General features: G+C 27.5%; 1 protein-coding gene across 1 annotated transcript in view; it reads left to right on the top strand.

Annotated features, from left to right (window-relative positions):
- Nucleotides 1–14321, top strand: part of LOC105848137 (uncharacterized) — a 41451-nt gene extending 27130 nt beyond the window's left edge. Inside the window, exons 4-8 of the mRNA XM_065813972.1 lie at nt 2705–3063; nt 3799–3946; nt 4027–4229; nt 13301–13383; nt 13461–14321. Of these exons, the coding sequence (XP_065670044.1) occupies nt 2705–3063; nt 3799–3946; nt 4027–4229; nt 13301–13383; nt 13461–13781 (1114 nt within the window). The 3' untranslated portion in view covers nt 13782–14321. The remainder of the gene's footprint in view (nt 1–2704; nt 3064–3798; nt 3947–4026; nt 4230–13300; nt 13384–13460) is intronic.
- Nucleotides 14322–15623: the final 1302 nt, after the last annotated feature.

Below are 15623 nucleotides of genomic sequence, written 5' to 3'. Positions count from 1 at the left end.
GCGGACAAAACAAGTGCAACTTTTTTGGTTTCTTTTATTTTCTTAAGTCTGGTCCGTGTCAACGTCACGGAAGTTTTTTTATAATTAAAGGAAGTATCCAGAAGTTTCCAGAAGCATGCAGAAGCTTCCAGAAGTTTCCAGAAGAAGCATGCAGAAGCATCCAGTAGCATCTAGAAGTATCCAGAAACATTCAGAAGCATCCAGACGCATCCAGAAGCTTCCAAAAGTATCGAAAAGAAGCATTTAGAATCTTCCAGAACAGGTTCACACAGGTTCATTTTACTATATAAGAGACATGTAAATCGACATGTAATTCAGTCAGTATATGGAAGTCAATCAGTCAGTATTATCGAGACAGTTTATCAAAGTGAGTTTTATCAAAGTGTTTTATCGAAAAACATCAATACAAGAAGTGAAATACAACAAGTGTTTTATTACATCAATACAGTCCACATCCAACCAAGACGTTGTGTTCCACAGAGCATTATTGTATCATCACAAGGTAAATGTAACACGGTAAGCCTTGAGAAGCGTGATTATTTCTTTTTATTATTTTTATGACTTCAAGAGCAAAAATGGCTCCCAACAGTCTTAAATTGGAACTAAGAAAGAAAATTATTGGCGATTATGTAAGTGGAATGTCACAAAAAAGTATTTGTGATAAATATCGCGTGAAAAAATGGACCGTATCAAGACTATGTTCCAAATATCGTTCTACGGGGATGTTGGCAGCAGATAACAAAGGTGGAAGACCGTGTTCCACCACTTCTAGAGAGGATTCTATGATCGTCAGATCCATCAAGAAGGATCCCTGGATATCATCAGTCGAGATACAAAAGCAATTAGAGCTGCCTGTATCGGACCAAACAATCAGACGATGTGCTGTTGAAGCCGGATTGTTTCCTCGACGCCCTGCAAAGAAACCTCTGATTTCACTTAAAAACCAGAAGAAAAGACTCCTGTTTGCTACATCTCATATTGACTGGAATGTGTAGAAATGGCGAACTGTCCTGTTCAGTGATGAATCGAAGTTCAACATCATTGGGAACGATGGCATTTGCCGTGTACGTCGACCGGCCGGAAAACGCCTAGATTTATGTTACTGCCATAAGACAGTGAAGCATGGTGGAGGCAATGTAATGGTCTGGGAGTGTTTTACTGCTAACGGTCTAGGTCCAATACATCGAAACGATGGAATAATGGACCGTTTCATGTATAGAAATATCCTGAAAGATGTTATGTTACCTTATGCTGAATGGAATATGCCAATAAAATGGGTTTTTCAGCAAGACAACGATCCGAAACACACTGCAAAAGTAGTCAAGCAATGGTTTCAAGACAACCACCTATCGGTGATGGATTGGCCGCCTCAATCTCCGGATCTCAACCTTATCAAGAACCTGTGGGAGATCGTCAACCGCAGAATTAATCGTTGGTGTTCGTAATAAGGATCAACTGTTTGAACAAATCCAAAAGGCCTGGGCAGCGATTCCACAAAGTTTCATTGATCACCTGATCGAATCTATGCCTCGAAGATGCAAGGCTGTGATCGACAACAAAGGATTCGCCACCAAAATTTGATAGCGAAATACAGCTTAGTCAACATTTTGTCGAGTTGCACTTGTTTTGTCCAGAAGGAAATCAACTTTTTTTAATACTTTTGATTAAGTTATTAATTTTCGTGTACAAATAATGAACTTTGTGATGAATAAAACTTGAAGAACTTTGTCTCTAAACAGTTACATAGTTATTTCTCTAAATTGAAAAAATGCTGCACTTTTATATAAAGAAACTAAATCAGCATTATTTGGTTGCACTCGTTTTGTCTGATACTGTATATATATATATATATACGGCATATATATATATATATATATATATATATATATATATATATATATATATATATATATATATATATATATAATATATATATATATATATATATATATATATATATATATATATATATATATATATATATATATATATATATATATATATTAAATAAGGGGAAACAAACATTTTATTAAAATTCTAAATAAAATAATATAAATAAAAAAGAAAAAACTAATGTTTTGTATAAATTCTTAATAAAATTATTTTTAAAAATGGTATATCAAACATATGATTCTAAATATAAATGTTAAAATAAAAATGGAAAAACAAAGGTCTTACTTAAATTCAAAATAAAATTATTAAAATAAAAACAAACATTTAATTTATATTTTGAATTAAATTTAATATAAAACAACCCCGAAAAAAACAACGTTTTATTCAAGTTCTTAATAAAATAATTAGAATAAAAACAGTAAAACGAGCGTTCTATTTAATTGTAAACAAAGCGATTAAAATAAAAATAAAACTTTTAAACAAAATAGTTGAAATAAAAAAAATTCTGAACAAGTTAATTTAGAAACTCAACAGCATAAAATTAAACAAGGTAATTTAAAAATTCAACAGCATAAAATTGAACAAGTTAATTTAGAAATTCAACAGCATAAAATTGAACAAGTTAATTTAGAAACTTAACATGAAATAATAAAATAAAAATGAAAAAACAAACATTTTAATTATATTCTAAAATAAATAATTCAAAAAGAAAAAGAATTTTTTTTAATTCCTAATATAATAATGCATAGTAATTATCTTGTAAATTAATTAAGTTGTAAATTTACTAAAACCAAATTTTTTATCAAATTAGGGATCGAAACTTTAATAGAAGTGTTCGAATTGGTGAAAGTATTCACAAGTTTTGTTGCCAAAGTGAGCCACACTGTCCTAAACGCTTTTTTCACAACTTGTTGTTTCCACCATCTGCAAAAGGGGTTGTGTATGATTGGTACACAGATGAAATCAATAACTATGATTTTAAGTCAGGCCAGGTGAAATTAAGCACAGCTGATATCTCCCATTTTTCAAGCATTGTATGGAAAAACACCAAATCGATTGGTTGTGCACAAAGCAAAATTGTTTCAAAGTGCGTGTTTACTATTGTTATCTATGAAGTAGAAGGAGGCGTTGGTACAGAAAATGACTTTAAAAATAATATTGCACCTCTTGGTAAGTTTTTATATACCAAAAGGTTTATAGAAGTTTAGAAGATTTATACATGGTTAATAATGACTTCAAACATTTTCTTATCAAAATATAATAGTATATAGATATGTCACAAAGTTTCAATCATTTCAATTCAATGATTTTGAATTCCAGAATACAAAAAAATGTTTTCTGTTATTATTATTGAGTTATTGTTATTATTACACTCACCTACCCTTATCTCCTTATCTTGCTCACCTACCCTTATCTCCTTATCTTGCTCACCTACCCATATCTCCTTATCTTGCTCACCTACCCATATCTCCTTATCTTGCTCACCTACCCATATCTCCTTATCTCGCTCACCTACCCATATCTCCTTATCTCCTTATCTTGCTCACCTACTTATATCTCCTTATCTCGCTCACCTACCCATATCTCCTTATCTTGCTCACCTACCTATATCTCCTTATCTTGCTCACCTACCCTTATTTCATTATCTCACTCACCTACCCTTATCTCGTTCACCTACCTTTGTTTCAGTAATATCACCTACCCTTATCTCACTAATATCACCTATCCTTATCTCAGTAATATAACCTACCCTTATCTCAGGATGACATTAGTGATTATTAGTGATACCTATTTGGATTTCTAATGACCAGTAAAAAACTATATATTTTGTTATATATGTATAAGCGCGAAAATTATTTTAAAAAATAATTTTATATTAATTTTTTTTATTGTGTACCTTTTTAGATACTAGTAATAAGGTTCTCCTGGTGTCTCTGTTAACTGGTTTTGGAGTATTAATTATCGTAGTAGCCATATTAAGTTATCGTTTTCGAGAAAATATTCGTTGGAAATATGTGCAATTCATAGTCAAAGTTGATACATTGAAATCTGAGTAAGTAAGCTTTTATTATTATTTGTTTTCTTGATTGCATTAAATGTAGTGTTTGTTTAATTTTGAAAATTACTTTCTAGACAAGAATTAGAAACCGATTCCACACGATTTTGGTGGTTAAGATTATTTAAGAAAAGTCGTGTTAGAAGTAGAAAAAGCACACTTTCACGACCAAAAAATAAATCTTTGAAAGAAAGACCAACTATTGAAGTGATTGTTAATACTGTTCCTCAACGTTCTGTACGAAGACCACTTCCACTTCCACCAAAATTATCAAACCCAGGTTAGATTTAACGTTTTTTTTTGTTAACTGTAGGTTTTCAAGGCTCAAATTACTTTGTTTTGCGATAATTTGTATTAATTTTGCAAATTTGTTTCTGGTATTAAGTCATGATTTTGTAGTGTGTGAAGATGAAAAATGGTAAATAATGTTGTTAAGTAAAAAAAGATTTAATATATAGTAGTTATAAAAAATAGTTAAGTAATTATAAATAGTTTTATTTTATATATTTATATATAAACTGATTTCTTAGGAATAAGTGCAGCAAAGTGTACATGCATAAATTATTTTTGCAGAGTTAATGAGTGTCTTCAACATCAACTGAGAGTTTTTGGACAGGCAGTTTTTAATGATGAAATGAGAAAATAATGTTCCGAAATCTGTCATAAATAAACTGTCAACTTTAGTCCCAAATTTTAGACTAAAGTTTACAGTTTATGGTATATATACCAGGGCGTGATAAATTGATGAATGTGCCAACAATTGTTTAAAAAAAGACAGAAAAACAAATGTTGCATTTTTTTATTATTGCTCAGATAAGCGTTTGGCGTTCTCTTAAAATTGGCTGTCTGTTCTAAACATAGATATACAAATTACTGGATATGGCATAGGCATGCCCAGCCGAATAATTTTAGAAAAAATTTTGAAGTCAATCTTCTGTTGAAAAATATTGACAAATAAAGTATAGCCTAAATATTAACATTATATTTTCATTGAATCAATTTGGTTATCCAAAAGATGGTGCTTTTAGAAGACAGTAACCATATTTATATACATCTTTATCTATGTGTATTATATTTGCTATAATATATATTTATATTTATGTATATTATAAATATTTGGTCTATCCTACATTGACAAAGAATTTAAATTTTTTAGTTATAGGTAATTTGTTTTAAATAAACTGTGTACACCGGTCATATCAAGGATTGAGTTTATACAAATTTTATATATAAATGTATATATGTATCTATATTAATAATATACATTTATATATAAAATTTGTATAAATTCAATCCTTGATATGACCGGTTTTATAATATTATTATATAAATATATACATACATACATACATACCTGAATGCTAATAGTTATAATAAAATATTACTACTCAGAGTTGCATGTGTATACACACACACACATACACACACACACACATACACACACACAAACACACACACATATATATGTATGTGTGTGTGTGTGTGTGTGTGTATATATATATATATATATATATATATATATATATATATATATATATATATATATATATATATATATATATATATATATTTATTTATTTATTTATTTAAAGTATTGTGTGTATTCGTCATGTTTTTTTAGAAATATGATTACTAACTTTTAGTACAATTATTTTTAACTGTAAATTCAGTTTAAAGAATCAACTTGTGTGTGAAAAAAACTCACGATTCATTCAATGAACAGGATATTAAGATTAGCAGAATATGAAATTGTTATAATTAACTTTTTCTTATCTTAATTCAATTGTATCTGTGGATTTTGGGGCTGTTTATGTGAACATGTTGTTTGAAATGAATACATTTTACAATGTAATGATAAGAAAACACCTGAGACAGAGATTAGGAATAGTGAGTGTATTTGATAAGATGGCTCAGTTAAAGCGAAGATGAAGCAAACAATACAATTAAAATATTTTATATTTATGAAAGTAATATTTAAATTTTGTTTTGCATTTCATCCTTTTTAGAATTAATTCTTTAATATCAGAATTAAGACTACTTTAATCTGAATAGCTTTCTTTGTAATTTTTTGAGGAATTCAATACAAAAAAACAACTTCTTGATGACAGTTTGCAGTTTGTTTAAACCTTTGCAATCTCTTAGATAAATCTTTTTTCAGTATTATCTTTTTTTCAAAATTGCAAATTTACTTTTTTTTATTCATATTTTTTTAAGGATTCTTTTAGTGCAATTAATTTTAGGTTTCTGAACATTTTTACTTATGGCTGGTTTTAAATACCAAAATTTGTTATACCACATTTTCAGCAAATAAAAATTGTTGTTACAGAATCAGGTCTCAAATACTTTTGTAAACAGTAACCAGATATTTTACTATTTAAAAAAACAAATATAACTTGCTGAAAAACAAATATAACTTGCTGAAAAACAAATATAACTTGCTGAAAAATAAATATAACTTGCTGAAGAGGCAATAAAATTATTTTGCTTGTCGCTCTTTTATCTGACATCAAAGGATATCTATTTAAAAATGATTAACTAAGATTTGTTATACATACTATGCTTATCTTCTTAAAATCTACACAGAAAATTAAATTAAATTTATAAGAACAGAATGTTTGAAATTTAATACAATTCAAACATTCTGTTCTTATACATAAACAGTATATAATAAGAATACAATAATACTATTATTAATAGTACTAAATGTGTATATATATATATATATATATATATATATATATATATATATATATATATATATATATATATATATATATATATATATATATATATATATATATATATATATACACAGTCATGGACAAAAGTTTGCAACCACTGCAATTTTTTACAAAAAACACTCAAAATTTAGAAAAACAAGTAGTAAATTATAAATCAGTACATATATTTCGACCAGCATGGAAGCTTTGGCTTCCGTGCTGGTCGGTAAGATTTCAAGCCTGCATCAAATAATCGTCTGCGTATTGTCCGACTGTTTGGTTTCTTGGATGGTGATCCAGGCAGTTTGCCTCTAATGGCACTTAAGGATGCTCTTGGTGATTTTTTTGCTGCCTTTATTATAGCATTATCCATACGGTTGCTTGTAACCTTCGGGCGCCCAGCGCGTGAACAGGATTTAAAACTTTTCAGCTCTTGATTTCACTTTACAGTAGCTACAATAGTGGAATGTGAAATACCGAGCTTTTTGGCTATCTGTCTTATAGAAATGTTCTCTTTGTACGAAATAACGACCTGAGCTCGCTTTTCAGATGTCAGTTCTTTACCGCGTACCATTTTAACTAGTACTGCTTCAAATAAGGTCTCCGTAATATAAAATGTTCCAAAATATTTCAGTTATATCTGAAAATAAACATGTAAACATCAATTTTAGACTCTAATTGGCAATTAGCACAAATTGGTACAAAATTGTAGCACTAAAGTAGCCCAAAAGCAATTCAGAGTAGAATACATTAAAAAATATGCGAAAAATATGTGGTTGCAAACTTTTGTCCATGACTGTGTATATATATATATATATATATATATATATATATATATATATATATATATATATATATATATATATATATATATATATATATATATATATACATACACACACACACACATGTTTATTTATGAACTATATTCCAACCTATGAAAACATCTTCTGATCCTTTCAGCAGATTTATCTGTACATCCAAAAGCACATCTCAATACTAATATCAAGTCTTTAAGCATATATTACACAAACATATATGTATATTATACATAAATATATTATACATACATGTGGATGTATATTTTTATACTCAAAGTTAATCTTCTATAAACTCCATATAAATCTTGCAATATAAAACCATATACAAATTATATACTAAGTTACTTTGTGGCATAATAATTTAATAAAATTATTACTTGAATTGCAGAGTTATGGAATAAACTTTTTGTTTTTTTGAATTTGAAATCTTTAATGTAGAGTCTTAGACAAGTTTTTTCAGTTTAACTAGAATTAACTTATATTTAAAAATTATTTATGAACTTTAAATGCCTCCAAAATAGATTTAAATTCTATGAAACGCAAAATAAATCTTGAAATTGGAATATAAAATGTAAATATATGAATTATATATATGCTGTTCTTAATTAAATTTGTTTTTTCTGCCTCACTCTACGTGAGGCAGAAAAAATCTAATTTTTTCTACCTATGCCGTATCCAGTAATTTATATATCTATGGTTCTAAATAATCAAAAAGTAATGACTTTTTTTTCAAATTTGGAGTTTGTAGTTTTATTATAAATCACAGGTAACCACATGCTTATCAAAGGTATATAATAAAAAAAAGGTGAGAAATAACACAAGACCAAACGTAGAACCTTGCGTTGTTCCAGAAGTTACAGGAAATAAAGAGTGTTGTCCATCAAGGATGACTTTAATACAGTAATTAGAATGAAATGAAATGATTCAATAGGTTAAAAAACTTTCCCAAAAAATACCATATGAAAAGAGTGGTATGCACCTCCAATTTTTTTCTAAAGATATTTATATTTGGACAAGTATAATAAAAATAAACAACAAAAAAAATCAAAATAATGAAGTTATTTTGAATTTTTTATTAAGTTACATTTAAATAATATTTACATGCAAAACAATATACAAAGTAAACAAAAAATGCTCATACCAAAAAAATATTCTATAATATTAATCTGGCAGTGTGATCTTTGCATTGCATTTATTGATTTTTAAAATCTTTGAAAATTTCTAACAAAAATTCTCTTGCCTTTTCTTGAATAAAAGCTGCATTAAATGTGGCTATTTCATTACCACGGTTAGCCTTAACTAAATTTAGGTTTTTTTGAATTGTGTCCAAGTCAAGGTTTCTGAAAAAGTATAGTTTACTTATAACTATGTATATAGTCCACCAATCAAAAAACTCCTATTAAGTAATTATAGCATTTTAAAGATTTTTTTGCGCCTTCTTTTTTGGTGCCTTTTTTTAGCACCATTTTTTGCAAGTGTTTTACGCTTTTTTTTGCTCCGTCATGTTTTCATTCAAAATTTTATTTTCAATTTCAGTTAAAAGTTACAGACAATTTATTGGAAATGAATAATACAGAAGCTGTTTTGTTTTATTACATTGTTAAAGAGTGGATAATCACATGTTTTAAATCATCAAATGAAAATATATCAAGTGAACATATATTTACAAAAATATAATTAAAAATAATTTATTCAGGATTTGATTTACTAAAAAATATCAACATTTAGATCAACATTAAGAAGAGAAACCTGGACATCTGCATGGAGCATTTGTCCAGGTTTCTCTTCTATCCTATTCACATACATAACAGGGATGAATTGAACTGAAATTGAAATTAAAATGATAAAATTGCTCAACTTTTTCAAGAATTAGTTTTTCAAATAATATTTTAATGTTGAAATATCTTTCTGGGATCTCTGGAGCTACAAGGAGAAGAAATGAAGCATTTACTGACGAATCTTTGAACTTTTTTATTAGACCATTTTTATATGAAGATCTGCAAGCTGTTGCAGGTTTTGTTTTAAGATAATCTACATCAACTTTTCCGTAATTTTTAAAAATTTTATTGTGATCAACTATATTTAGGCAAAATTTAATAAAACCACTTTCCTCGTCAATAGCAATTTTAAACAACTGGTTTTTAGAATCTACACATTTAAGATCCAGGAGTAGTGTAACAAAAAAAGTTACATCATTGCAGTACGCAACTGTAATATTCTTATATTCCAAAAATTTATCTTTGTTTTTAAACTCAAATAAAATATTTTCTTCCGTAAATAGTGGGAGAAGATAACTATCCAAATCAGTCTTTCAGTCCAGGTTCTACAGCGTTTTGCTTTTTTTTCAATAACTCTGTAATTAATAATTTTTTAAATGATAAATTTTGCTACAAAAATTGCATCATTTCATTGTGCAGAATTAAATTTGTATTAGTATTGTGATTTTACCTTATCATATTAGCAAGTTTTATCATTTAATGATTACTTGAGAAAAGAGAACTCTGAATACAAAGAAGATTTTGGTGAGTAAAATTGGTTGTTTTTGTAATATTCCCAGATTAAATAGATAATTTTAGTTTACTACCTCTTGTTTTCAACAAAATGGGTAAATGTTTTCCACAACTTTATATTGTTGAAAAGGTTACATGTTCAAACAGTTACAAAGGTTTTTTTAAATTAAAATTATCATTTTATGATTTATTAGGAAGGGAAAGCTCTTTACATTTCTTTCTCTCTTCTCTCTATCAGTGGTGCAAAATAATAAGGCTTTTCCAATACCTTGATATTCTGATGCAGCTGTTATGTTATTTCTAAAAAAATAAATATACATAAAACTTATTTTCTATAGAACAACATGTTCTATAGAAAACAAGTTTTATGTATATTTATTTTTTACAACCTTTCACAGCCATATATTTAAAGTTATAAATGCATTTTCTACCTGAGCGTTGCTGGATTGCATTTATGATGCAATCCTCTTTTAACTTTACTCAGGCAAGAAATACACTGCAGACTAATAACTACAGTTTTAGAACTCTTAATACCAGATTTTTATCAAATTTTTCAGTTATGTGAAAGGTTTTACGTTTATGAAATATATACTTTTTATATATATTTATTTAGTTGAAAATCATTAAGTATACCAACTTTAGACACAATCCAGTAAGATATCAGTTATCAGCAATGTTATAATCTGATAAACAGCTTTGAAATTGAGAAATTATGTAGCTTTGGCTGTTCATTTTCATCTGACATTTGTGACCACAAAAAAGGCATACTTTTTCTTGTTCTTTTGATGATTTAAAATAGTCTGAGAATGGAATTTTCTAATGCTTAACATTTTTAAAAACAAAATTTGTTCTATGATTTTTGTCTTTTGCAATTAAATCAGTGGCAGAAAACATAGCTAACTAAAAATGGTTTTAAAAGTTTAAAAATGCACTAAAAAAAGGCGCAAATTAATCTTAAAACCGACATAATTTCTTAATAGGAGTTTTTTGATTTGGTGAACTATATACATAGTGATAAGTAAACTATACTCTTTCAGAAACCATCGACCTTGACTTGGATACAATTCAAAAAACCTAAATTTAGTTATGGCTAACAAGTTACATTGCTTAATAAATAATAGCACAATTAATTTATTGTTACAAAGTATTTTCTTCATATATGGGAAATGCATGAGAGACATGATTGGTAGATCAATGAAAACCAATCTAGCTTAAAATGACTTTACGGAGCCTATTATTTTGGCTATATTTTTATCTTTTCTCTGCAATTCCAAATTTAAAGAATTTAGTTGTTCCATAATGCCCTTAAGTAAATCCATCAGAGTTAAATCCATGAGCCAGCAAGAGTTAGTTCGTCATAATTTTTATTGTTTAATGTTTTTATTTCTTTAATTAGGCTCAAGTTGTGTAAGATTTGTGAGCTTAATTGGATCCTGTGTATTTCCTGCGTATGCAGAATCGGATTGTATCCTAATCTTTAGTATCTTCTACTAGAGCCTTAAAAAGTTGATATTGCAATGAACCTGCTTGAACAGTGTTTGAACAGAGTTGGTTATTTTTGTAACTATTTTTATAACAAGTTTAAAGGGCTGTATTTTAAAAAACAGAGGAACAGGGAAGTATTTTAATCAACAGATCTTCCTCGTGTTAAAATAAAAATAATAAATAATATTAATATAAAAATAATAATAGTATCATAATAAGTTAAAAAAGAATATATAAAAAAAATTGTCATGATAAGAAATAACAGTACTTAATATATAAAACCTGCAACTTCGCACCCTAATGATAACCACTAACCAAACAAATAACAGTTGTTTTTTTTTCTTTTTTTCTTTGTTTATTTTTTTAATGAAATGTTTTTGTTTTTAAAAATCCTTTTTTTATCTTTTATTTGTTAATTATTTTAAAAAATATCTTTAAATACACACAGATTGATCAAAGGGTGGTATGGCACTCTTAAACACAGTGTTGAGTTTTGAGAAAATTATGTGCAAAAAGTTGAACAACACATTTCTTTGAAGTTTGTTTACTTTATTGTAACTTATAACTTTGCAGCAAAAGATTCTGGAGAATGACATAGAGACACTTTCATTTTTGTTTTTTCTTGGCTATAGTCATTTGGAAACCTTTTCTGGTTTTTTTTATAGACTTTTTTGCCAGGAGCAAATAATTAATTTTTTGCATTCAGTTTGGTTGTTGGATATTCTCTTTCTAATTTTATCAGTTTTAAATCTTTATGAGCAAATCTTTATTTGTTAGTTCTTAAAGAGCTATCCAATCCTATCGAAGCCCTGCAACAGAAATCCAAGTATATAAAGTCTCTACTTTAGCCATCAAGCCATTACCTTTTTTTTTTTTTTTTTTTTTTTTTTTGTTATTTCACCTCCCCAAGGCCCAGAAGGCCACTACAGATGAGGAGGCTACTTAATTGTGGTTATAACCCTCTCTCAACTCTATAACTCCGAAACACGAACCTTGACAAACAAGGCCGCTGCGCGGAGAAACAAGTTGAGCGCGGTACTACCAGGGACGTGGTGGGGATCGAACTCGGAACCTCTCGCTTATGAAGCAAGCGCTTTACCACTACACCACTACCGCAGTTAATTTTCTAAAATCGAATAATAAGTTTAGTTTGAATATTTAAAGTAGTTCATGGAGTTGATAGTCCTATCAGAATATTTAATTATTTTACTTTGTTTTAAGATTACAAAAGATTTAAAATCATAATGTTCAGTTTAGCATATTATGAATTAATTGTAATTAAAATATAAATAACAAGATATGCTATAACTTTCTAGAGTATTTGTTTTTGTTATTTTTTAAATAAATGTATTCAAAGTTTTAAAAAGATTTTTGCAGAAACAATACTTAGGCTTGGCTTTTATTTCAAATCTAAATTGATTTCAGTTTTTATGACTTAATATTTCAAATATTTAATCATAATAATTAAAATATAAACATTTTTAAAGTCAATTTTATATCAAATTTTTTTTATTTAATTAAAAGTAAAAAATTAATCAAAAGTAATAAATCTAAATTATCCTTAAAATAAATATTAAATTTAGGAATCAATTCAAAAATTTCATTGATTCTATGCGTCATTTATTCTATTTTTTTCCGTTCGATAGATTAGTTTGTTATTAATCGTTACTAAAATTGTTAATACAATTTTTACTAAAACGTTACTAAAATGCTTTTATAGTCACAGAGTAAGTAAACATAATAAACAATTTGAAACTATAAACATTTTAATTTTTTAAATTATTAAGTTTTAAGTGTGTTTGTTATGGTTTATAGAAGATGCTTGTAAAATGGCTGTTCGCTACAAAGGAATTAGTCAGAAAGCACCTAAATTACCTGATGTATCCATTCAATCAACGGTATGATAAAAAAGTTTTTGTATGTATGTATGTGTATATATAAATATATATAAAATTTTTTTTTTTTTTTTAACTAGGGGGAAAACAATGGTTCTAAATTCCGTAAACAGCCGAGCTTATCTGGTAAACCTCATCCACCGCCAAATCCTCCCGAAAAAACAAAAGAAGGAGAATTAACTTACCAATCTGATGCAGCTGTCGTGCATCAGCCAAGTACTTCAACCCCAATACCAAAATCAAAACCTAAACCCGATTCAGTTCCTTTATTAGATAAAGCGTCTGATGAATCATCTCCATCCACAGTAAAAGGTCGGCTAACTCTTTTAGAAAACAAAAATAAAGAATTACCTGCTAAAAAGCCTCTAATTCCTCCTAAAAGGCCTGGTTCAAATATGTAGTAAAGCTGCTTACGTTAAAACTAATTATTATGTAGATTTTTTAGTGTAAATAAATAATGTGTTTTTTAATATAATAAATGTTACTTGTTATCAGTGTAATATGGTGACAAAGCTAATAAGCTTTTTTGTATAAAATAATTTGTTTAAATAACTGTCACTTGTTCAACATTAAATTTTCATAAAACATGTTATTATCATTTGAGGGGAAATGTAAAATAGATGTTGAATTTTAGAAAAAAAAAGTTTAATAGAAATGTTAAAATTAAATGTTTAGAAAAACTTGACGATCTAAATTTGTTTCTTTAGCTTTTTTATGTATTGAATTAAAAAAAAAATCAATTTTGTATAGAGATTTACTTATTTCAAAATATATGTATAGTATGTTATATATACAAAAATGCGATTTTTTAGTTAGTAGTGAAACGCCTTTCCATGTTATTTGTGTATATGCATGTTTTAGTTTTTTTAGGATAATATTTTTCTACTGATCAATGTAGATTTTTTATTTTGAAAAAAAAATTTTATTTTTTTTTTATAAAATTTTTTTATTTAAAAATATTTTAATCGTATTATTGAATATTATTAAAATACATATATTATTATTATTATTATATATATTAAAATAGTATATATAATAGTAAATATTTAAAAAATATGTATTAAATTTTATTTGTAAGATATATAGTATTAAAATAAATTAGCGAGCAGAGTTGTTAGTCCTAGGCCTTGGTCTAGGCCTTGCTGGTTTTGGCCTTGACCTTCAAAAAAAAATACATAAAATTAAAGAATAAAAGTTTTCATCCTTTATTTTTATATATTTTTTGGTTTATTTATACAACATGTGGTTTTATTGTCACAGCAATTGTTACCTTCAGTTTTGTTAATAATTGGCCTCAACCTACGGCAAAAATTTCAGTCTTTGGTCTTGAAAATGTTTTGCGTAGGCCTTAGCCTTGAAACTCTTATTCTTGGCCTTGTAACATGTGGCCTTGACCCTGCTACATTTGGCCTTAACAACTCTGTTAGCGAGCATTTAAAGTTTTATCTTTAGTCAGGGTGGCCAATAGTCATGAAAATCTTAGAATATATGGAATTTTAAAAATTGGAAAAAAGTTATGAAATTCGTGTCAAGCTTTTTTTTATTTTTTTTTTCTACTGCTTACGTTTTTCAAATATTTGCAAAAAAAAGTACTGTCTTGTTTCAAATTTTATCTACCTTTTCAAAGAAAAAATAATATTGGAGTGTAAAATTTACATAATTTTTTTTATTGCATTTGAACAAAAAACAATAAAGTAAGAGTTTTAGATGATCGCATTAGCAACCTTTGCTTCTGATGATTTAAAAAAATTAATTTAATACAACCATTTAAATTGTATCGCAATTTTAAGTAAGGGAGTCTTACTTTAGTTGCTTTAGTAAATTAAATTGTAGTTATAAACTACATAGTAAAGGTTATTATTAGAAAAAGTAAAGGTTATTAGCAAGAATAAAGGTTAGGGCTTGTGAACTCAGTGAACTTCCTGGTTAAATGCTCTTCCGCACTGCTGTGTTCTTGGAGCATCTTAATCGCTAAGAAAAATAGCAGGCCCTATTTATATAACGATGTTGTTATATAAATAGGGGCTGCAGTTTTAATAGCAATTTTCTGAAAGTTTATTTTAAGGATATTTAAAAAGAGTATCTGCAGTAGAGCTGCCACGAATATTCGTTGACTATTAGGTATTCGGCCTATTCTGCTACTTTTTTTTACTATTCATTATTCTACCGAGTATTGCAAAGTATTTGGCCGAATTCCAGATTGTTATGAAAAAAACGCATAAAAAAGAATTATATTTAACTTT

This window comes from Hydra vulgaris, chromosome 12 (assembly GCF_038396675.1).
Source record: "Hydra vulgaris chromosome 12, alternate assembly HydraT2T_AEP".
Lineage (NCBI taxonomy): Eukaryota > Metazoa > Cnidaria > Hydrozoa > Anthoathecata > Hydridae > Hydra > Hydra vulgaris.
This window is presented reverse-complemented; position numbering and strand designations above follow the sequence as displayed.